At 51.2% G+C, this 24,318-nt stretch overlaps 3 protein-coding genes across 4 annotated transcripts in view; 1 reads left to right on the forward strand and 2 right to left on the reverse strand.

Annotated features, from left to right (window-relative positions):
* LOC131211890 (RNA helicase aquarius) overlaps window positions 1-24,318 on the forward strand; it is a 31,596-nt gene that overhangs the window by 1,412 nt on the left and 5,866 nt on the right. The window lies entirely within an intron of this gene.
* Window positions 234-11,347, reverse strand: LOC131211891 (probable G-protein coupled receptor Mth-like 5). The gene is made up of 4 exons (XM_058205559.1): window positions 11,249-11,347; window positions 3,622-3,977; window positions 1,776-1,900; window positions 234-1,680 (listed from the first exon to the last, which is right to left on the reverse strand). Exons 2-4 carry the CDS (start codon window positions 3,779-3,781, stop codon window positions 511-513), a joined length of 1,455 nt encoding a protein of 484 aa, XP_058061542.1. The 5' UTR covers window positions 3,782-3,977; window positions 11,249-11,347; the 3' UTR covers window positions 234-510.
* LOC131211892 (probable G-protein coupled receptor Mth-like 11) lies at window positions 12,795-23,457 on the reverse strand. Of its 2 annotated transcripts, none has more exons than XM_058205560.1 (7): window positions 23,364-23,457; window positions 15,874-16,439; window positions 15,503-15,801; window positions 14,021-14,099; window positions 13,805-13,950; window positions 13,291-13,713; window positions 12,795-13,229 (listed from the first exon to the last, which is right to left on the reverse strand). In XM_058205560.1, exons 2-7 carry the CDS (start codon window positions 16,176-16,178, stop codon window positions 13,192-13,194), a joined length of 1,290 nt encoding a protein of 429 aa, XP_058061543.1. In that variant the 5' UTR covers window positions 16,179-16,439; window positions 23,364-23,457; the 3' UTR covers window positions 12,795-13,191. The 2 variants fall into 2 exon arrangements, with proteins under 2 accessions (XP_058061543.1, XP_058061544.1); XM_058205561.1 differs by lacking the exon at window positions 23,364-23,457 and having other exon boundaries at window positions 15,874-16,293; window positions 16,390-16,417.

Consider the following 24,318-nt stretch of genomic DNA (forward strand, 5'->3'; position numbering starts at 1 on the left):
TGTTTTTACACACAAATTTGTTGGTTCTATCTACACGAGTATGTTAGAAATCTAAAATAGAGAAGTTATACTTGTTCCTCTTTCCTTCGTTTAGCTGATTGATTGTTCATCAAATGGTCATTGTCTTAAGAACTATTACTCCCTTCCTAAACTCCTGTGACTGTTGGTGCTGTTTACTGAATGCCGAAACCTTCATTGGAATCTTGGAAGCACATGATTTGAGTTTCATCGTTGTCTCACGTTTTTTGAGGGGCATTTGTTATTTTCGCCTTATGCTTATCATAGTAATCCTAAATGGAATTGAGTCTTGTGAATTTCGAATAGTATGACATTGATAAGACACTTAATGGACGCATTTCGTTAACTTTCTCACTGAGATTCTCTCCATCCCGATGCGGATACGGGCGACATGGACTTGATAGATGATTCTGTCCCGCCAAGATCGTTGATGTCACTTGCAATTGAAATGTACTCGTGGCCGCTGTTTTCGGCGAAACTGCACTGTGACCGCTAATAATCGCCACCATTCATGTAGGTCATTTCATCGCCCCACTCGGTGGTTTGGGGCACTTGGTCACGGAAGCATGATTTCACCAGAAACGTGACATGCTTTTGGCGCAGCACGCAAATGTACAGAATGCATGGAGCTTGCAGTGCATTTGCAATGATGTGCATATAGAGTAGACTGTCGACATGCAGCCAGGAGAGGATGAGGAAAAGCCACGACACGCTCATCGTGGCGAAGATGAGCGTGAACATAACGAAGCTACAGCGCAGCTTGTGGTGGATCCGGCCGTACGTGTGCATTCGATTGATAAACCGCAGCGTGGTCACGAAGAAGACGATATTAACGATGATAATGAACGCAATCGGCATGAAGAACACCGCGATTCCCAGCCAACTGATACTGTCCTGGCTTTCGAAAACACCGTCCACACCGTCCGAGTGGACACCGTCCTCTACTTTGGTGCTGCTGCGTCCGGGAAGATCGAGGAAGAAGTGGGCGAACAGCGCGATGGCTGCCATTGTTGCCGTGCAGCCCCACGCGTAACCCGAGTACCAACAGTACTTGCGGCCATCACTGACGCGCAAAAACACGTTGCGCGTGCGGAACATCTTCCAGATGTAATACCCCATCGCGTTCAGCCAGAAGAAGGCTCCCAGCAGACTTACGTAGAAGAAAAGGTCGGCTATCAGGAAGCTCACGTGGTTGCTGAACTCGGTGAAGATACGCACGAGATCGGCCGCCTGGCTGACGATCAGACACATCGTGATCGTCGTCACCATGTTGCCAACAAGGTCACGTAGTGTCGGAAGCACAAAATAAATAATGGCTACGACCAGTAGAATAATCATTGCCATTCCGTGGCAGATCGGATTGATGATCTTTCGTAGCATCACATCACTGTCCGTCCAGTGAATGTCCTGCTTCGGTGAGCACACCTTCGCCATGAAACCCTCCATCAGTTCGGCTCCTTCGACGCTGCTGCTGCCGTATGCTCGGTCCATGCAGTACAGACCCGGAATATAGTCGTACTTGAGCAGGGGAACGCTCTCATCGCCAGCATCGCTGTAGTCTTCGTCGAGATAGTTATCGATATTGCCCCAGTGCGAGCTGTGATGCCGCAGGATAAGGTGGCGTAGCTGGCCGTCGGAGAAGAGTATCAGCTTATCGTAACCCTAGGGAACCAGAAAATACAAAAGAAAATGGAAAATGTGTCACACCGCCCGAAGTGATGTTAGCCGTTGCAATAACGATGCCCGCTCCCACTTACATCGGGATAGTCGTAGACATTGAACTTTTGTTTCGTGCCACAGTCTGGAAGGCCGATTACGAAACGATAATCCACCCGCACGTTCCGTTCGCCTTTGCGGCCGACAAACTCCGGCGTCCAGACGGCTGCTCGTTTCAAAGAGAAAGAAGAACCAATTGTTAGCAATCCTTACTGCGGACGACGACCACTTAGACACTAGCATTTTCCTCTCCCGCCAGCAGGTTTGCCGATATTATTTTTATCCTGTCACGTACATATCTCATCTAGAGTAGGTGTAGCTTCGGGATGGAAGTTGCCGGTTGCTGCAACGAATTGCGCAATTGAAAGTTGTAATATTCTTTTACCATCCCATTGGGTCGATATCGACCGCCCGGAAGCTGAGCGTTCTGAATCGCCATTCGGCCAGGATGTTTTAGTTTAGATCGAAACGGTGTTGGCCTAAGCTGTGGCTTCCAAACAGATACTACCTGTTCTTAGATGAAAAGAGATTTACTGCTGCTCCATCGCATCAAGTGGATATTGCGAAGGTCAACTTTTTGAGACCCACCATTCCGGACACAGCCAACGATACGAGGTATCGCTAGGCTTTTACGAAACAATCTTTCCGGCACAATGTATCTATTTTTGATTCAATCACGTGCGAAATCCTTGCCAACAGAGTATGGTCCATCCTTGTCCGACATGGGATGGAGCCGTAAAGCTTGATTGATGTTGGCGTGTGTGGCCCGTGTCGCCTTCGAGCGTCCAGTAGCGAGGTGAGATTGCCGATTTTTCCAGCACGTTAAGAAGCAAAATGGAATAACATAGAGACGATTACACGGAGCGGTGCGCCGACACTTACGCAAATGCGAGAGGTGTATCGTTTCTGGTAGAAAATATGTTAACGAGGGTACTGATGATGATGATGAAGACAGATCGATGAAGGAAGCATGGGGACGTGTTAGCACAACAATTTTCATTTTACCAAAGCCTTTGAACATGGTGCCAAAGAAATATGTTATTCTTTTATTTACTCATGTTACGTAGCCCCACGACGAATAGCCGGATGGTTAGGCATGATTGGAACGTATGCCGATGACGTATGGCGTATGGAACAAGTAATAAAGCCTTCCATTGATGTTTGCTAGTAATTTCCATCGAAATGGTACCGGCAATAACGAATTGAGGTTGGATTTTATTATTGGCCATATTTGAATGCGTATCGATAGGTTACTTCAAAGAAATAGTTTTTTGCAGGAGGATAGGAAATACTTGAGCAAGTGCACTGTTAGGCTAGATTAGACTGTGGTTGGATTCTCCCTCGAGAGGGCCACTAAACCACTTGCTTTCATTCTCCATTACACCCCTTCCGGGAGCACTGTTACTTCAGAACATCACAAAAGAGTGGAATGCAGTTAGAGAAAGTTTGCCGCATCGATTGAAGCAGCGACCCGTTTAGAACAGTTCGCAGAGCCTACGGGTCCATTGATTGAAGCCGAGACGTGATTGAAATATTTGCCGCACTCTGAATTCCGCCCGTTTACTTTTCAGCAATGAAAGTTTATCCCAACTTTTGTCGACCACGCCATCGCAAATCATATGCAAAGCCCCGGGGGGATCGTCGGATGCTAAGCCCAACATGGCACCAGCACGTTCTCGAAAATCCTCGGCAAAAACAACATCCTGCGCCAACTAATCCTTCATCATGAAGCCTTCCTCTGCTTCACTCAAAACCCACTTTAACTTGGACTTCCTGTCGAAACAAAACGAACCGCGAGTTCGGATTAGTCCCCGTTTCCGTGGTTCACAATGGGCACAGCACACACACGCCCGAACGGTCGTCCCGGCGGCCGTTTGGATTACTTACTAGCATTGACTGTCGTGGCGACCGTACACTTGCCATCGTACACGACCTCGAACTTCTCGCAGCACTTGTTCACGCGGACCGCGGCTGTGGTCGTCGCGGCGCTCGGCTGGGTCAAGAACAGTGCGCACAACGTAAGCGCAGCAGCCACCAGTTGTGCCATCTTCCCGGTCCCTAGAGTTTCCACGCAGCCGGGCTCTTAATTGCAAGTTTATGAGATTCGCAGATGAGTTTTTAGCGTGCGGTTTTCTCGCTATTTTCCTTCCTTTTGTGCGGGTCACGATCCTCGCGCTGGCCGGGAAGCACTTGTTGTGTGTTCGCTGTGCGGAACAACCTTAAGGCTGATATGTTGGTGGTAACTGTTGAACATCGCCATCGAGCGGAAGGATTTTTCAGCAGCAGCAGCAGCAGCAGCATCAGCGCAGCCAATCGAAAGCGGAAACGAAAAACGAGAGAGAAAAACACCCGTTTGTGGTGTTGGGTTAATGAAAATGGCAAAGAAAAGAGAGGCCATAACTAGAAATGCCGCTAGTTTGTGAGTGCTTATAGCACACCCCATCACCCCATCATGCGCTGTTGTCCCCGTTGTGTGATGAAGAAACTGATTTCTGATGAGGCAATGCCTGTGCCCCGCCACGGTATAAATCCACGCGACCACATTTGTCATAGTCAACAGGGCCATTCTTAGCGGCCACGCGCGACCGACTACTGGTGGCGTGCTGCGTTGCCGTTGCCCCCTCTGTCTGGGTGATTCGCTTTTAAGATCGTTTAGGCCGGAAAAAGAAAAACACACAACTCATTAAATCCACATAACGAAGGGGCGGCCACAGACGATACAATGCGCCAAAATACACACACAACCACGCCCCAGATGCTGATGTTGACTGTTGGCTCTATTGATACTGTGTGCCGCTTCAGGCGAATCCCGGCGTGATGTCAGTCGTTTTCGCTACACTGCGCGGCCGAGAAGCTTCTCATTTATTTATGCTTTCACTATGGTCCCCTGGGCAGGGAATGGCAGCGAAAAATAAATGAAATAGAAACCCATTGCCCCTCGCAGACGATGGTCTGTGACCGCCCTGATCGTCTCTGAACTTTTGCTCATCTTCTACGGCTGGCGGCATGGATTTAGGGTTTCACACTCTACTTCATCTTGTCGCGTGCGTTCATTTTCAAGCGAGCAAATTGGGATCATTATAGAGTAAGCGATTCACATTATCGTCGCCATTTCATTCCGGGGCGAAGAATGGTTAAACTGCACTGGGGGACCATTATATAGATATGAGCCTTGAGCATGGGAGTTTGCGGAATCGACTTTCTAGTCGACTGTTTACGGGATGTACCATTGCACAAATCGAGCAATACGTATCTAGCACCTCGCTAATTGCATTAGCGCATCGAGAGAACCTCCTCATCGGTGGAGTTCTTATACACTATCAGTACACTCGTTTGATCATACAGATAAATTTACACAGACCTTCATTATTCCAATCAGGCACATTTATTACATTTTAAACGGAACTGAATACTGGATGCCTCACATTTCTTAGTATCGACGAACCGAGTCAGTGGCGGAGGCGCGGATTTTTCTAATGATATGCCCTCCACAATCGGTCTGAAAAAGCAGACAGAACACACGTGAGTTGCTTCACAATTCCACCGTTTGCCATCTTCGCGCATCATCAATTCGCGAGAAGCGCGGCGCTAGAGACGACCGGGGCTTTCGACCAATACGTGCCCAGAGTGTGTCGTACCGTATGCTCGATTTATCTGATCCAACAAAATCGAACTTAAGCTTAATCTACGCCCGCACCGGCACACGTACGGGATTGATGGTTCCATCAGGAAGACACGGATATAAATGCACGCATCGTCCTGTCGCCCTGGAAACGCGTGCATGGTTGGCCTGTTTCGATGGCTTGCTGTTTTATTTGACGACAGTCATTTACTCAAATCGCTAGGATCTCCTTGTCGAGATAAGAGACTGGTATGAGAAGGTCAGTCGAGTAGAAGAATAGCGATAAAATATTCATGCCTAAACCGCTATTAGATCAACAGAGCTTTTAATTATCTTTTGCCTGGATTTTTCAATTATCACACTCTCTTCTTATTCTCGTCACCACGCTTTTTGAGTAATGGCAATCTTATGTTCCTTGAAAAAGCCACAGTCTTTTTGCGAAAGCGGTCCTACGTGGAATCCGCCGTTACATTCGGCCCTCTCGATTAAGGGAGCAGTGCATTCCTTCTTTCCTCTAGCACTGCCGGCCAGTGCCCGCGCCGGCGACGGCTGCATGCCCGTCATCCACCTTATGCGGTGTCTTATTTTCGGCTTCGTCTTTGGTAACCGCGCCGTATCGCGCTTCCAGCATCGGCTGGAAGATGCGTACGTGATGATAAGGAGGACACCAATCATCGAGAGCTGCGGGCCGCGCAAATGTCGTAAAGTGTTTTTTTGCTCACTCCTTTACGCGGCCCCGGAACCAGTACAAAAGTATTGGCGAGATTGTTCCCATGCCGACCGCGCGCCCGGTAAGGAATTGGAGAAACAGTTAATCGAACCTTCTTTCGTTGCCCGAGGCCCTCTTCTGGTGGGCACAGTGCCCGCCGTCCGAAAACCTAGGCCCGGCCTGGCCCGGCCCGGAGCACACTGGCACAGTAACGCCGCCATTTTCCCGATAAGGAAATCGTTACGACGGCAACCCGGCAAAATGGGAACTGGAAAAGCCGGTAAATAATAGGACCCACAGTGGAGTTCGTCGGTGCTGGCAGATCGTTGATTTTCCCCAAAACCAGTTGCAGGGCAATGTCTTCACTCTGTCGGAGCGGTTCGTTAATGTTTCGAAACGTTTATTCCCAGAACTGTGCCGGGTGCGCCGCACATTCTGACGGCTAGTAATGGGAGAACTTTCTATGCTGTTGTACTGAACCAAGGATCCTTCCTTTGTAGTTCCTAGAAACACGCTCTTCGTGGCGCGCTGTTAACCACATCACGGTTGATAAGGAAAACTCGGCTACGTACTGTTTGTTAATCTTTGTTGTAACGTGTTTTTCTTGGCCGAATGAGGAACAACAAACGGTTCCTCGGAATTGCGCAAACCAATATTAATATTAGGTGCTTCGTGCGCCCAAGCGCCCTCTGTAGGATCGGTACATCGAGAGAATTGAAAGACCGTTTCACTTTAGCGCCGAAACTGACAGTTGAAGTTCTCGATGTCGTCTCTATGTGTCGATGGGTTCCACGCGCAAGAAATGCAACGGAACGACACCGCGCGTTGAGTTGAGAAAAGTGTCTCCGCTTGGTGCGGATTGTTCCCCAGGAAGGAGGCACGTGTCGGCGCACCACAGCCGCCCCGTCTTTTCACTTGCCACCCAAACGAGGATCCCCCCTTTCTGATGAAGATTAATTATGGCCACCACGCTGCCTGTGTGTGGTTATGGTCCCATCGTCCTGAAGACCTTCTAAATCCTGCGCCTGCTGCCAGATGCCCCCACTGTGTAATGGAGCATCCCCACAATCCCGTGGAAGACCCGCGAAAGGGCGATCTTTTCGCAGTCTCGACACGTCCATCGTTTATGCTGCGCTACGCGTATGCGAATGTGTCCTCGAGGCAGCCCACAATACCAAGCGTAAAGAAGCATTGTGGAATCAAACAAGGAAAGGACGGCGGTCTGTGATTCAGAGAAAGAATGAAAAGAATTCATATGCAAGGAACAGAATAACGTTGGCACCGTGGAAAGAGAACAGAGGACGGCTTCTTTAAAAAAAGCACAACCATCAACTGACTGCCCCCTACTGGCATTTGCTTGCGAGGAAAATGGGCTTTTCATTAGCTTGTCCCACAAAAAAAACTGGCCACGTCGATGTTTACATTTGCTCGTTCCGCCGAAGGCCCCACTCGGACCGATCGATAGGAAATGGGCTATCGATTTTTCATTTCCACGAAATTTTCCCCATTTCTGCCCATTCTGCTGAACGCTGCAGCAGCCGCTTCATCGTCGGAGGACCGACTGTGAATCGTTTTACCACGCCGCAGCGGGCGGCTTCCAGTGCACATTCCATCACCGAAGAAGCTCAGCCCAACCTGGAGCCTGTCACACGGTTTGGGAGGAGCGTTTCATTTGCCAGACATGACGGAGTCCCATTGTGAGGGAATACCTCTTACAGCGAAGCAGGTGATGTCAATGACGGCATTGGGCGTATCGTTGTTGGTTGCGAAAGTCTGCCAAAAGCGGAACCTCACTTCCAGATTCCGAGCGACGTTTGATGCCCTGTTAGTCAGCCTGAGAAGCTATTTCGCCCCGGTCCTCCGGTCGCCGATTGGAGGGTACCAAACGACAAAATTGGATTTCCGCTTCCATCCAGCCACACACTGTAAGCCCTTTTCCCTTTGATATGATGGCCGAGTTTTTTCTTCTGTCACAATTTCTTTGGGGCCTTTTCGTACAAGTCCAGTGCTACGTTCTCGGCGACAGTAAAATATCCTCTCGTGAATGCTTTTTACACCGCCGCCTTGCTACTGCCGGCTTTGTGGGCAGATAACCCAGATTAGAACCGAGCATCTGGAAACGGATTAACGAGATCACCTCTGGATTGTTTTTCCCGAAGAAGGACGGTCGGCACACAAAAGCCAGCCCTCCCCAACGAGGTTCACATTTCGCGAGTGGCACTTCATTACCGAGTGTCCCCCGCTTTTTAATAGCCACCACACCCAGCCGGGGCAAAAATTTATTATCCACCGCCCTACACTGACGGTGGGATCCGTTTTCCTAATCCGCGGCGTATTCAGATCCGAAAGCAAGATGAAAAACCGGAGCAGCACACATCGCATTGGTGTCCTCTGCGGCACGATTAGACGATTGGCCCGGGAACTGGGGCCCTTGTGGGGGGACGCGAAACATAGGCGAAAGAGACAAACGACTCCGGAGAGATAGAGACCTGAGAGAGTGCTGTTATTACAGGTGCGCCACGGCAGGAACTTGAAAATTCCCAACCTGGATTATGTTACGCAAGCCCGAGACGGGGAGGGACGGACGCCCGTGGCAAATGAAATTGCTGGCGTATGCAAATATGACGAATGCCTCGCAAATAAAGAAAATACCACCACTTGCCGGTTGGTCACAAACAAGGAATGAGTACCTCGAGAGACCCTAGCGGCTCTAGGAACCCTCCGCTAGGCACGGGGCAATGGAACCATTGGGCAATAATGGTTGCAATAATGAAAATGAAAATTAAGCAAAATTATTCTGCATCTTTTGAAGTGCCAAAATGGGACATGCCAACAGCCGGCGCCAGCATGCGGGGATCACCGGCCTCATTAACGCGCGCGCAGCGGGGATCCCCAAATTGGTGTACGCGGGCTGGGGTGGGTGCTGCGCTGTGCGATAACAACTAGGACCGGGCTCTCCGCGTGTTCCGTCAACTGGCCGTTGTGTGAGAGCGTGAAAGTACGTGGAAAATGGAAATGGGAGCAAGTTAAAGGAAAATTCGTTTACGATCCGCCGTCACGGCCGTGCTTCTTCGCGCGTCCCCTGGGCGGCGAAGTGGCGCTCCGGAAGCAGAAACGACGACGGTGCCCACCTGCGGACCGTTCCATTTCTGTTTTTTTTTTGCCACCGGTCGTTGGAGTGTTTTTTCGCACACGACGAAGTCCTTTTGTCCGTACGTTTTTCCACCGGGATTTTAGACCGACTTCCTTGTGGCCCGTAGTCTTGTTTGAACAATCATTTTACATTCCTTTCTGCCCCCCACACACATACACACATACGGACGGGGTTCGGCGAGCTAAGGAAAGGCAATATACAATCTACGAAAGCGAATCTGGTAGCAACGGATCCCCTGGCCCGCTGCCGTTGTTTGGACTAGAAAACAGACTTCCAATTTACGTTCCCCTTCGGTACACAGCACTCCTAGTGCGGCCAGTGGAAGTATGCTAAATTAATGGTGTACGGTTGCCATTTGTTGTGTGGGCCCGACAAGCGGTAAACCGCACCACGCAAGTTGAGCGGTCCTTTAATTGTTGGGGACGACCTCACACCCAAAAGTCGCAAAGGAGGAAGGGACTCGACAGTAGTAGGTTCGATGTCGATGTAAGCAGAGGGATTAAATTGGCAAAGGTACCGACAAATTGTGACTTCCCAGCGACCGGAGAAATTATATAGATCGGCGATAAGTGCTGCTCTGACACTATCAACCGCCGTCTACCGAAACTCTGACACACTGTTTGCGTCATCTTGCAGTGAGAGGATCGGTCATAAATATGGTCAAAAAGTTTTCGATTAGCACCAAAAGGCGTGTTTAGAGTTTGCTTAAGCCACATGTTAAAACCGTTATGCTGTCGGACCAAACGAATTGCTTCCATCTTGAGCGCGTTCGCTGAAGCGATCATATTCTACCATAAAATAGAAACAACATTTCTTCCGTTTTGTTTCGTCTCGAGTCAAAACAAGTCCGTCTGCGGCGTAATGAAAACATTTCTGGGGGCGAACATGTGGGAGACATTTGCCGGTGAAGGAACTCCAACCAAGATTTTTTTACGATGATCCTCAGTCACAGAGCAAGTTGTTTATATTCGTGTCCTTGAAGCAAAAGTGTGACGCATCAACTGGTCGCCCGTGACTGGATTAGCAGCTTGCTAAATCAATTTGGCCGGTGCTTTGGAGTTATGGAGGCCTAAATTTCGGTACCAGCAGGCGTCCAGGAGAAGCCATGCATGTGGCGAAAGGAAACGATTGAAGTCGCTCCGTGTGCTTGACGTCACTAAAAAAACCCGGCGAATAGTCGGCATGAGGAGGATCAGCGAAGAGAAGCACATCAGAATGCATCGTGACCACTTTTTCGATAGTCACACACGGTACTGCAGTTTCATCGCCGGCCGGCCAGGGACGGCCGGAAACGGAAACTTGATGCTTTCGACGACGCTTCACGTCAGAGCCGTGCCAACAAACGGGATGATGAGGCGTTTTTGTTTCATAGTTCAGAGTGTTTTACTCTCGTCGGCCCATTGCCATTTCCCGTTCATTTCCGTCGGCAACGCTTCTTTCCGTTCTCCACAATGGCACCGTGTTCCATGATTGGAGGGTGGATAGGATTTATACTGCAACGATCAAAAACAAGCGCCATTTAACGATGGTTTCGTTGTGAGATTGGTATGTGGGACCTGCTCGCCGTCGTTGTTGGTTATGATTGTATTTATGGCGGAGAAGCACCAATCGATTGGCTGACCTCGGCGGGCCATCGGTTCCATCGATCGATCGTATATGATCGACTCAACTCGATTTAACCGATAATTGGGTTTGTCGCAAACCACTTATCGTCGCAATTGATTTCAGGCAGAGTGACACCACGATCGTTGGCTGACGTAACGCGATTGCGCTCACTCCCCGTGACGATCTTCCACCGGATCGCGTTCCGATGAAGCTGAACTGACTCACACGTGAACGCATCGATCCTACGCCGCGGCTGATAAACCCAAGAAGCAGCTATATTGTTCCGGCACTTGCCGGACGACGATCGGCTGGAGTGCAATTCGCGCGCAACTCGACGCGTGGGGCGATGGCTGAATGTGCACTCGACCCGTGTTCCGTTTGCATAACGCATTTTTAATGTATTTCGCCCGCGACCGACACACACCTACGCTGGATCTACGGGTCCTGCTTCCGTGGCTCCTCGGAGGCGACCAACGATCGATAAAGGTCCCGAATTTTTGCTCGCACCACGCTACTGTTTACAATCTACCTCGCCTCGGTGTAATTGATGTTCCAAAGGCTCTGGCTACGTCCAGAAATGTACTGTTTATTCCTCAGCGCATCGCACACAAACATACACACAGAAGCACTGCGTGGCACGGACGCACTCCGCAGGAACGTCGTTTCACCTGGCACTGGGTCGAGCGATGCGGTCATTACATATTTTCAACCCACAAAAAGCAGACCACACACAACACTCTCAGCATAGCCAGCATAGAGCAGAAGCGAAACACACCGAAAAAAAACACTGAAACCGGTGGCATGAGACCGAAAGTCGAGGCCTGTATCGCCGGTCCGCGCTTGCTCTCTCTCGCTCTCTCTCTCGCATGATCACGCACCGCGGCGTTAATGTTTGGGTTGGCGTTCTCTTTCCCACTTCCAAGCTCAGACGCGCACGGAACACGTCGCCTCGCTGGGTTTCCGGTTATTCGCATTTCTCAGACCAGCTCGGCAGGTTAACACACAGGTTTTGGGAAAATCCGTTTCGGAACCCATAAATGACCCCGCGAGGACGATAGTGGCTCAGGTCACGCGACTGAGAAGGCGATGAAACCACGGGGTGACTCACTTGTTTATTGATGCCGCAGCTGGGCTGTGAACGGTTCCAGGACGCGGCGGCCACAACACAACTCTCTCAATCCGCGCTTTTGCTCGTCGACTCAATACTAAAGCGGGTCTCGCGGTCCGCGGCCCGCTGAAGCGCGTTTACGGCGGCGTGTAGCGAACGCGGCGCCAGTGCGTTGGTATTGGTGCGACCGAACGCCGCTCAGCGAGATGACGCACGATTTGACGTTTCGTGTTTGACGTTTGGCTTTCCGCGACGACGATCGAACCGAGGGACACCTCAATTGTTACTGATCAAAAAGAGACTTCTGTTAAAATACTATTTTATGATGGTAATAAGGTAAAATAAATATTAATAAATGGGCACAAAATAATTGGCTGAATTAACTAATTAACTTTCCCAAAGCAGTTCCCAAAGTGCGGGTAATGCAACGACCTCTCCACACAGGAAGCAAATCTAGTCAACTGTGAAGTGATGGGCTCAAACTAAAATAGAAAGGATGTGCTCCAATTAATTTCCTGCTCTGTTCGTTCAACTGTGGTTGGCAATTTTTTATGTTTGTCGGACCAATCTTCCGGTCCACACTTATTGATTGAGCGATTTTACCGAAACGGCTTAAGAGCCGGATAATTTCGACCCTTTCACGCCGGTTGCCCATTCCCGTCGAAATGGAAACTAATCTTCTTAACCGAGTAATTGTTTTTGGGTTCAATTCCAGCAAGGCTTGAGGGTTGGTTCACAACTTTAAGCTGAGTCCTTGGCGCGCTGATGGAAAGTCAAACCAATCGACGAACAACGAATGTCGGTGTCTATCTTTCGTGGCACTGAAGCGGAAAAAGAACGAGTCACGTTAAAAGTAGTCCATTTATTCAAATTTCGGCAATGCACTTCCATTAATCCTTACACTAGTTTAACCGACACAAACCTTAAGTTGCACACGGTGCAATACCAAGGCATTTGTAGTAATAAGTTGTATGCTTGACGCAACTTTCTCAATAACTGTTTGGCGTTTGGCGTATATAAGAAACTCCCTTGCGCGTTACCTCGCCTAACTCTAGCCTACGGCGCGATGCTTAACGAATGGTGGTCCGTTTAGTTTAACAAATCGATGCGCCACTTCACTTGGGGGTCTGTAGTGTGGGTTGGCGTCAAAAGTCGCCCTTCACTGGGTTATCGGTGGATACTGTGGGGAAACCGTTTTCTTGGTGCTAATAGCAACTACGTCCACGTCCAAAATAGCCACAGGTGACCGCGTTCCATGTTTACTTGATGATAAGGTCATACTTTCCGGTGTCTCGACCTGTCGAAACGAGCCAAGACATTGATTTTGGGACCGCTTATCGATCAGAATAGATCCTTACCGTCCTCGTGCAGGTGCTCCTGCTCGTCGTCCTTCAGCTCGGCCCACCGGGCCGGGGCACGGAAACAAAACACTCGCCGGTTGGCCAGCTCTCGCTTGATGCGCTGCCGCCAGACGATCAGCACGAAAAATATCAGCACGCCGTGCAGGCAGTTGACGGCATCGACCACGATCCAGAACCACGACTGCGGCACCAACCCTTCGCCCATGTGGAAGGACAGTATCTCGAATATCCAGATGAGACCGGATAGCAGAAACAGCTTCAAGTACAGCATGCACTTGTACCGCAGGGCCTTCTTCCGGTCCGGGCTGATATCGTCGCCGCTCGAGTGCAGATGGAAGCTCGTCCAGACGAACAGGAAAATGTTTATGCTCAACATCACGCTCAGCGGCAGATAGACGAAGTACGACTGCTCCCGTTCGGCTGCGGAATTGCGTAACGCGGGTGCGATTAGTCAGGAAGGAGGGACAGTTGAACGGGATCGGAAATCGGACGATTCGATTTTAAAACTCACTTCGGAACCAACAGGAGTGCTCCCCGAACGTTGCGTACCGGCTGTGATAGATGTAGACCATGGCCGTCAGCGTCAGCGCGACCGTTACGGCGTAGATGTGGTTCAAGATGTACCAGGATCGTTCCTTGATCTTCCATCGGCGTGCCCTGGCGTGTGAAGGAATCGATTAATCACTTGGCGGGTGGCGCCCGACACGTTGTTCGGCATCATACTTACACCGTCAATTTCCATACGTTAGCCATGACCATGTTTAACCAAGCGAAATAGCTCACGAGGAAGAAGTACATCAGGAACGCTGTGGAAGACGCCGGAGCGTACGTAATTCATTAAATAACATCACGGCTATGCTCTCCACCCGGAAGGGAGAAGGGTGGCCACGGCAAAGTCATGTTGTTTCGCCGCAGGACGTTGCTGTTCCGGGCACGAATTATATCGGAATTAGTAGTGTTTCACGAGGGACTCGGTACGATGTTCTGAAAATTCCGCACGTTGTCCACTCTGGGTGTGTGGCCATTTTTACGCCTTCGGCAGTTTGCTTGAACCGTTCCGTACACCGTTCTACATTGTTTCAACTCGGAGGGCGCTCGGTTGTGACCTACAGCAAGGATCGTCTCGTTGCCTCATTACTTTGTCTGCTACATAAATCAAACCAATGCCCTTATGTGGCGGACCTTAAGGCGCAAGATGTTGACACAAACTTGCTACAGGCGAGAGAGAGCGAGAGAATGAAATTCCTTCACACGCCCGCACAGTACCCCAGCCTCCCCTACACTTCCCAGCGCTCTCCTCCGGCGAAGGGATGGAATACTTTCAATTTCTGTGCCGGGACGTAAATGGATGTTTGAGGTTTTTTGACAAAAATTTTTTAATCTCAACAAGGTTCGCTTTCAAATGCTGTTATACTTTCTTTTCGATTACAGCACCCACCGTGCCCGTGCCGTCCGAACGTGCCTTTGGTCCTTTCTCGTTAGCATACTAATTAAATGCTCCCGTCGCCGGGCGCGCTCTGCTGCGCGCCCTTTCAAGTTACGCTGGCGCTAAAACTCTGGCGCTGGCCCTCCGTCCAATCTTCCCATCATCAATCGGTCATTGTGCGGCGCTTGTGGGACCTTCGCTGATCCATCGAGCGACACCCATAAAGTATGCTTCCTTCCACAGACTGGCCGTCTGCTTAACATTCATGGTCACTGTTTCCGAACCGTAGCCAATTCGCTTTCGGCGAGGGATCTCGACCCAAATCACAAACTATGACAGCAGCGCCCGTGGATCGGGGTCTTAACGGTCTTCTTCTTCGGGCGCCATCGACCGGAAGAACCGGGTGAAGGACTTCCAACCAACTTCTTGCGAAATGGATGCATCCTTTCGCCGGGCACCACTCCGACCGGGCCGATCACCGTTCCGCGAGTGAACGACACCGACTGCGAGACTGCACGATGCAAGTGCTGCACTTGAGTGAGCTTGCATTTGAGCGTGTTGAATCGATTGGTTAATGAACCGCGCACTACCGACCATTACCTGTAGCGGCACTTCCGCTGGCAACTTTTCGACACCGTTCGATTGAACCAGCAGCGAGCCCAGTCATGTTGTAAGTTGATTTTCCATCTCATTGAGCTGGCCAATCATTTTTCATTGACGCCGGCAGCCCCGACGGAACAATGTGGTACTTGACTGGCGCCAGAGGAAACTGCACTTGCTTACCTATCACGGTGCAGAACGGGGTGTGAACCATCGGCACGTACAGCTGGATGAGGCTGAGCAGAAACATAAACACCGCCAGACAGCCGACCGCCGTCGACGTGACCTTGTCCTGCGTTTCGCGCAAATCCGGGATGATGTAGTAAATGTACAGGGTGACGAGAAGAAAGGCGACGGACACCAGCAACATGGTGCCCTTGGCTACCAGCATCGAGGCCAGCGAGTCCAGGTGGGACACGTTAAAGCACACCACAAACACTCCCTGGGCGCGATCCTCGGACACGGTGTGGCCGACGCAGAATCTGATGAGGAGGCGATTGGAGAGGATCCCAGGTTAGCTTGCGTCCTGTCGACCCCGGTAGCGGAGAACTTACTCATCTCGCGGGACCCGAGCCTCTCCGTCGATCATATCGCCCACCTCGGTCACGTACACCTCCTGCTCCATGTCGCGGAAGATCATGTAGCTGGCGTTGCAGCTGAGCCCCATCGGTGCGCTGTAGTTCCCGTCCGCTCGGTTGCACCGCTGCGCCTTACCGTCGATCATGTAGCCCGGCGTGCAGCACTGGATGGCTTTCGAATCGTAGTTCGGTGCTGCTTCCCCACCCGCCAGTGCCACCACCGAAACCAGCAGCACGAGCGAGGTCCGTAGCAGGGACTTCCTAGTGGGACTTTTCGCCATTTTAACTCCCTTAAACTCAGCTCAGCTTTCTGATGAATTACGTCCACAACTCGCGCGGACTGGCGAACCCGTCGGTCGGTTGGCCAGTTCGGTATGAGTATGCTTTCGGAAGGTCCTGCACCGAGGAATGCACTAAACTATTTTTCTGCACTGCAACGCAACGCCCGGTTGCCCTTCGTTTAGTTGGGGCTGCCCCAATCACGGCACTTACGGTGTTTTGGTTTTTTCTTTCTCTGCTGGTCCGCCGTCTACTTCCGAGGTCTACAATGAAAAAATGCTCATGAAAACACACACAGCCCTACAGTCAGTTCTGCAGCGAAACGAAACGGGGTGGGCTCTTATTTCGCAGTCGGTGCACCAGACTCTCTTCGGTTTTTGCGTCGGCAGCGGATTTTGGTTCGAGCGGAACCACCACCCAAAGTGTTATCGCGTTCCGGTCCCAGTCCGTTCCAACAGGGAAGCCTCTTGGACGGCCGTAGAGCATGGCCTAACGAAAGTCGGACCCACGTGGCCGAAATGGCCACGTACCGGGATGTGGGATCCACAATATTGTTGTTTCATTAACGTGGGCGACGCTCCGGAGCGGACTTTGCTTGCAATTTAATTAACGCGAACGTACGGACGAGAGCAATACCTTGATTACCGGGCCCGCCAGCACACAGGTCAGGAAAAAGGAACAAACACTCCTTGCCACCTCTCCGATCGGACCCAATCCAGTGTGGTTATTGATTACAACTTATCTACCAGATTAAGTTACTTTTGGCCCGTACCGAGCCAAACACAACAAGCTGACGGGAGATAACACATTAGCGGTTTATCTCCATCCGTCATGGCGAACCGATGAAGCGTTACGTGGAAGTGTGCCGACCTTGCCCTCGTTCCAGCCGAACGACTGGACACGGCGCAATCCACGGTCCATCCATCCGGTGCAGTGCAGTCTGACCAACTGACTTGCGCGGCACTCCATCATTTGCACGGGGCTTTCGTTGGCGCAACAGACCTTAGCAAGTTGGCAGATGAATCTCTCCCCCGGGGGGCGCTGGGCGTGTGAAGTGTGTGCCCACTACGTGGGTTAATAATTGTGCAGCTTCTGCCCACCAAAGCGATCCATCAAGTGTTTGGATTTTTGGAACTACTGATTACTTGACTTCATTCTGGAATTTGTAAACGTTTGGACGTAAAAACTTGGACATTTAAGAAATGGGACGCCAGACGCTTGCAGAAAATTGAGGAATATGTAAAACGTTTTCCCAAAGTGGACGTCTTGGGGCTTGTCGTACTTGGTGCTCGGAAACCCCAAAGGTCGTGCAAGAGAAGTCAATAACGAGTGCGCCAAATCTTCGGAATCCAAACACTATATGTACCACCCTATATGTGGACCTCCAGAACCGAAGAGTAATCACGTTTCCAAGGTAACACAATTTTACCATAACTTCTTAAGTATCGAACTCAGCTCAGCATCGAACCACGTAGTGCACCCGGCGAATGCTACCCAGGGGTGCAATGTACCGACATTGTGGCCGGTTGCCATGATGGAGTTAAAAAGTTTTTAGCTTTCTCCACCATTGGAGTGCTAGAGTTTGCAGAGCTCTCCTCAGCTCCCTGTGGTCTGTAGGTAATCTTCCGGTACGATAAATTAGGGACCACTGGAAATCCTTCTCCCAAACAAGAAAGATTGTTTCGATGCCAGCAGAAGATGGGAACCGAAAACAGCCGAAGTGGCTTCGGCTTCGGGTTATAAATGACACATACATTTTCGGAAGGGGAACCCCCTATGCACCTCAACTGGAGCTGAAACTACCAGGAACTACCAGTTAATACGCTGTTCAACTTTTGACGTCAGACGGCTCCGAGGATTAACTGGGGCCGCGACTTGGCCCACGAACTCCCGGAAAGGAACTAAACCTACACACCGCTTGTGGGGCGGGGGTCACAAAGTTGTGCAATCTTAAAAACAAACATTTACCGAGGGCCATCATTAGTGCGGACGTCGGAGCGGGGTAGAAAACGAGAGTGACGTGTGAGCGTTGGCTTGTGTCACTCGGCTGGGGAAGGAAGACCTGATTAGGCCAGCAAGCCTCTGCATCCCCAGACTCTCTGAGTCACATCCATTCGCATTCCGAAAGTCAATCGCTCCGGGCAGACGGCGGCGGCCGGATGGGTTCAACTTTGGGTGCTGTCAGCAAACAAGAATAATTGTCACGCAAGCACACATGTTCCGTAGTTTGAAAAGTCCCGTCCGGATGCGAAACGACGACGTCAGCGCAGCGGAACGTTGAGTCAGTTTACGACGTCAGTTTGGAGGTTGCCGGTAAACAGCTTCCGGCAAGGGTAGTTTCCCCTTGATGCCTTTTTTTCTGTACTCGAAAGAACCTCCACCAGCGGACCAAAGTGTGGCCGCGGGGCCGTGGTGATGGTGGAGTACATTGTGTCAAGACTTCCGTTTTGATTTGTGCATGGGATTAAAATGCTGGACCAGCTTAGTGGCGGGCACTTATCATCTGCATAAATTCTTGGCCCCGAACGCGGCTGCCACGCGCGCGTTGACAATGTTAGCTTCTCCAGACTGTGAGAGCTACTGGTCGGTGGTGTCCCGATGACGTGTTTCTGCTTGTATTTAGAACGAAAAAGCGTCAACGCGGCCACGGGCCGGGTTTCTGACATTCGATCCCCGTCGTCGGCGGGACACGGACGGGCGGGGCGGTAATCAATTGCTTTTCGCGCACCGAACCCATCCTTATTTAGCGCGATCGCTCGTCGCAACCACCGCCGGTGCCAGTCAAGGTCTTCGCGTGGAAAGAGATTTATCGCTCCGCGCTTCTACGTCGCAGAACCCGAAGGGTTCCATTTCGACCATTCCGCATCCCATCGACCATAACGAGGAGCTCTGCGGCCGTATCCGGAGAGTTCGCCTGTTTTTGTTGAAGCGTATCCAAGATTCCGCGTGCGAAATGCCACCCGGTGCCTCACATATGTAGCATCAGCGTCAATAAATGGCAACCGTTAATCGGTTTCTGATGCTTCGCCCGGGCCCGAGGGTCTTCTTCTTCCGGGAGGTAAGAAATGAAAAACCCCACCAAAGACATTCCACTCGCCGTCCACTCGACGAACCCCGCCTCGGTGCTTCCGGTTCTGGTCTGCCGGTTCTTACCGGTGCGTGGCCCAGACTTGATGTGAATATGCAGCACCGAATTCTCGGTGCTGCCACATTGAATTACGGCTGCAAATCGCTTGTTGCTGCTGCAGCTTCGCGGTGGATCAGCCCGGACCGGACCGAGTATGGTTCCAGTCCGTTTGCCGGGTCTGTGATGTCTTCATGCAATCGATAAGCCACACGGCAGACCCAGGAAGGAAGTGTAGGGCCGGGTCCGGGTATTATCAGTTAGTGTCCATGCTGCTATACGCTCTGGTAGAATGCTCCTCTCGAGTGCTCCGAAAGCTGATAAATGACACCGCACATTGGCTCGGACAGCAAGTCAGCCGGATGGCCGGGGAAGTCACTTAGGACGAGAGAAAAATGGGACCCCCAATCCCAGGGCTCAATCTCCGGCAGGGACCTCTAATAAAAGCAGCAGGAAGCTGCAAAAATCGATGAACTTACAAGTTTACGAAATTTATAGCCCATTTCGGGGCAATACAACAAGGACATGGTCACACGGGACCGGCAGCAGTATCTCCGGTGGCCAACATGATGGGTCGCGGTCGTGGTCAATCAATTTTCCCATGCATAACGGCTGGCTGGTTGTGCTAACGGATTGTTTGTTTTTAGTATCACCAGCGACACAGAGAGAGACAGAGAGAGAGAGAGAGGGAAACAGATGGGAATCGCTGGTCACAATGTTATCAAGCATCGTCGGTCCCGCGGAGGACCCCACGAGGACCGATAATAAATTGAACGCCGACGATACTAAACCTACTTTTAAGTGCTGGAAACCCTCCGTTTATGCTCCGCACTGCTTGAGCCATCGTCGTTGAAATGTGAGTTTTTTTTTATGAATAATGGGCGTATGGTGGGGTTTCGAGTTACACCCGCCATGCCATGCTGGTGGCCGTATGCTGAGTGGGCTGTCGTGCATTTTGGTCCCCCATGGATTGGAATGTATGTAATGAATTCGAAATGCCGACGAACGATGTGAGCACAAATTGAATTGAAATTGAGTCAAATAGATACTTAAACATCGTTCGAAAATCGTTTGAACTACGTTCCGAGTTCTACGATTGCTCGCCGAACCTTGAAACAACAACACCCACTCCCGGACAGAGGCACCATCCGGGTGATCCAGGATGCGCGCCGATAACTTTTGTCCCGGTGTCGATGTTTTCCACTCGAACTATTCTTAAGCCACGGTTGATTGAAATATTTCTACGATCAAACCAGATCGCCTTAGACAGAGAAAGAGCATGTCAACTGCAGCCATCCCGTGGAATGGACACGGACGACGGATGACATGTTTGGTCCGGGGCTGGCCGAATCGAAAACAATAAAGGAAGGCAAAAGTCTCTCGGGCGGAGAATTATTGGTGGCAACAACGCCAAGCAACGTCAAGATTGCCGTCCCGTTTAAAAGGAGGTCATCACGTGACCGTGAAACTGCCGGGAAAAACTTTTTGGACCAAGGCCAACTGTGGGCAGGGGTCCCTGCAAGTACTCCACCGAGTGCTGCCGGCCGAGTGAAGCGCAAATGGAAGTGCAAAAAATATGTTTAAAATATGCAGAACCCGATTCCGACAAGCGACCACCGGCGACCGAGGCGTAATGGGTTCCCGTGAATGATGGGTTGTTCTCGTGTGCAGCTGGACTGTTCGGTTCGATTCTCGATGATCGATGCACCCAAAATGCTTTCGCAACCTACGCCACAATGTGCTCGAAAGGACCTGGCGGTTTGTGGAAAGGCAAATTATTTGATAAATTCATCATTTCGCCAATGAGAGCATTCGGGTGAAAATGCTTCAGACCTGGCCCGGTTTTGGGTAAAACCACGAAGGATAACAAAGCGCGTCGTCCGCACCTGTTGATGGGAGGGTGCTAATTGTCCGTCCAGCTCCGGTACGTGGAGCAGACAGCTTTATTTGCATATTATTATTGACGATAATAAGCTTTTTCTATATTATAGTTTTTAGCTCACAAAGGAGATGATTCCCAGACACCGACGCGGTAGCACCCGCGGTCTTTGTTTGCCGTTGCATTCGAACACCCCGACAGTGACGTGACACGAATGTGAAGTGGGTTGTTTGCGTGACACGTTACATTCACATCGTGTGTTTTGCGTTGGCAAACAGTGGCCAACTTTCGCCACAACAACATCGGGATTCGCGAAAGGAAAATCTCGTGGAGCGGCGGAATTCGGCAACGTGGTACCGAAACAACTGAAGTCCGAAAGGAAAGGATTCACGCAGATAAGCTTAATCAGAGTGGGATTGCGGCAGAATCGTACCCTTGCTATCCGCCGGAGCCGGCTGTGGCAGAATCAACCTGTGGATGACAAGAGCTTCTCTGCCAAGTTTGCCGAATCATCGTCTCAGCGTCATTATCTCTGAAGCAAAATCCCAAACTCCCAAGCCCAAGCGCGTAATCCGTTGTTCACTTCACATCAGAATGACAGCCTCCCCCCCGTCCCGAGCGGAACCCGTGCCATGGCTGGGAACTCTGCAAGGTTAATTTCTCGAGCTCCGGATGGATGGATTCTGCGAAACACGCCGCAAAGTTTCTAGACCGTAGCCGGATTGCTTCCGTAGCAAGAACAAACAATTTCACAATTTGAATCACTGTTCCCTTGATCGATAGATTTTAAAATCCCCCAAAACCGTGTACTGTGAGCCAGCTCGCCAGTTGCATTTGACCAGACCGATCATAGAGAGTTTTTGCCGTCAACGGGACGTTGCATAAGGACCCCCGAGGATGTGCATCCCGCATCGTTGGCTGGCCGGGACACATCAAAAGCATCGGTGGCATGCCAATATCCGACTCCCTTTGAAGTGTGCGGGACCCCCGGGAAGGGAGATTCCGTTTTTTTCCGACTTCTGGTCTGGTCCAATTCGCTTGTGGCAGGCGCGACGAATATTAAATGGATTTTCTTTCTACGCTGCTCGTCGTATGCGGACAAAGTCAAAACGCGCTCGGCAAGCGTGCCGAAAGTTGTGGTGCTGAAATATGTATACCACAAATCCTTTCCATATTTTAAGAGAAAGGATCCACCAGCCGGTCGGCCGGTTGTGTCAGAGGTCAGACACTGGTTGATTCTGGCGGCACCGACCCTTCCGGGTCGCGCTAGGTTTTCGTGCATCGAATTTATAGCATAAGCAGTTGGCTTTGGCAGAAGCCACCGCACCTCTGGTTGCCATGGTGCTCGAGTAACGGGCTAAACTCAAATTTGTTACGGCATAATGGCGTGATGGTGTGGCCTCTGCCGTTAAACTTGTCGTAATGCTGTTCTACGGCCAGCCGGTCTCTTGAATGGATTATCCCGCTGAATGGCGTTAACGGTCGCACATTTTCAAAAACCATTAATTAAAAGTGTATAATAAAATTCCTGCTCTACGATGGGGCGTATCCGGACGTAGTCCTTGGGACCGGTGGAAACTGGAACACAACCTGGCGGCCACCGACGACTGATAATCGCTCATTGCGCACCCACCCCCCCAGCAACGATAGTTTCGTGCGTTATCTGCGAGCTGTTTGTGTGGATGTTCCCGTGCTCGGTGAGGTGTTTGTTGTTACAATACACCCCGCCACTGCCCGCGCTCTCCGTACCGCCACGCCGACCGACCGAAGATTCCGGTTTTGTTGCGCGGTGCGTCGCGTGCGTTTAGAATGCAATCGATGCAACGCCTCCGTCATGACGCGCCCGGGACACGGGGGTTACACACGTGGGAAGGGGGCCTCAGCCGTCCCGTGACGCCATTGGCCATTTGCTGTTTTCGACCGCGAGGCAACCGATGATAATGCGTTGGGGGGTGAACGCGGCATGATAAGAACGCGGCGCACTTTCAACACCCAAGACGACGACAATTCACGGTGCGGTTCACTGTCACTTGTTTTCAGCGCCCCCCCCACGTCTCCCCGTGGCTACCACATCCCCTTCGCCCAGTCACACAGTGTGTAAGATAATTATCCTAAAGCGCGCCCGCCGGCCGATACACACAACATCACTGATAAACGCTAGAGCCCAGGCGGAACAGTGCGTACTTGGCGTGTTGTAACTGCGGGGGACTACTACTTGCTACTCGCGCGGCGGCGCCACACTAACCCGGCCGGTGCGATCGCTGGTCGAGGACTGGCGAATCCGATGGTCGCCGAGCACTGGAGCCCGCCGACCGGGTTCGGCTTCGCTCGTCCGAAACCCGAAGCTTCCGAGACACTTCGGGACCGGCAAAACATGTGGCCGCGATGTGCGACCGAAGCACCGCAACAACCCGGCACCGCGACAAGCCGGCCCCCCACCCTTAGCAGGCACACAGCTGTTCTGGCCCCGATTAATGATCCGCGTGCCACGGTGGACGCACTTTGGTCACCCATCGGCAGAAGACAAACGGCCAGAGCCGCTATCCCGTACAAGAAAACCGATGACCGGTCAAGATTTATGACAGAGAGCGAGAGAGCGGGGGGAGCAGACGAAGAAGCCTTGGCCCCAGACACTCTGCTGCTACTGCTCGGCACGGCTCTCGGATGTTGTTTCAAGTGGCGTGGCGCTCGAGTGCTTCCGCTTGACGGTTTAAAAATAACCGTTTGAATGGTTGCGTGGCTTTTGAATTCGAATTTATTGTTATGGGATTGGCGCGCCGCTGTGGGGTGTTGGAAGCGTAACAAATTGCGTTTCTAAATTAATTCCTGGCCACCACGGGGCGGAATGGTTCCGCGGAACCTGAAATATGGCCGTCCGCGTCCGCCACCGGTGGGCCGTGATTGTCAATCATTGTTTCGCGAGTTTCCATCAAAGTAGCCTGGTGACAAGTGTTTCTTTGTTTTCTCCTTTTAACAACCGTTAATCTGATCGGGGTCTGTTTTCACGTGCACGTGTTTTTCACGATAATCTATTCGTCAAACCCGGCCGCACAGAACGTGTAACGCAACCCAGATCTCCGGATTCTGACAGTGACGAATAATCGAACACACACGAAAACGGGAGCCCAGTTCCATTTGT

This window comes from Anopheles bellator, chromosome 2, assembly GCF_943735745.2.
Source record: "Anopheles bellator chromosome 2, idAnoBellAS_SP24_06.2, whole genome shotgun sequence".
Taxonomy (NCBI): Eukaryota; Metazoa; Arthropoda; class Insecta; order Diptera; family Culicidae; genus Anopheles; species Anopheles bellator.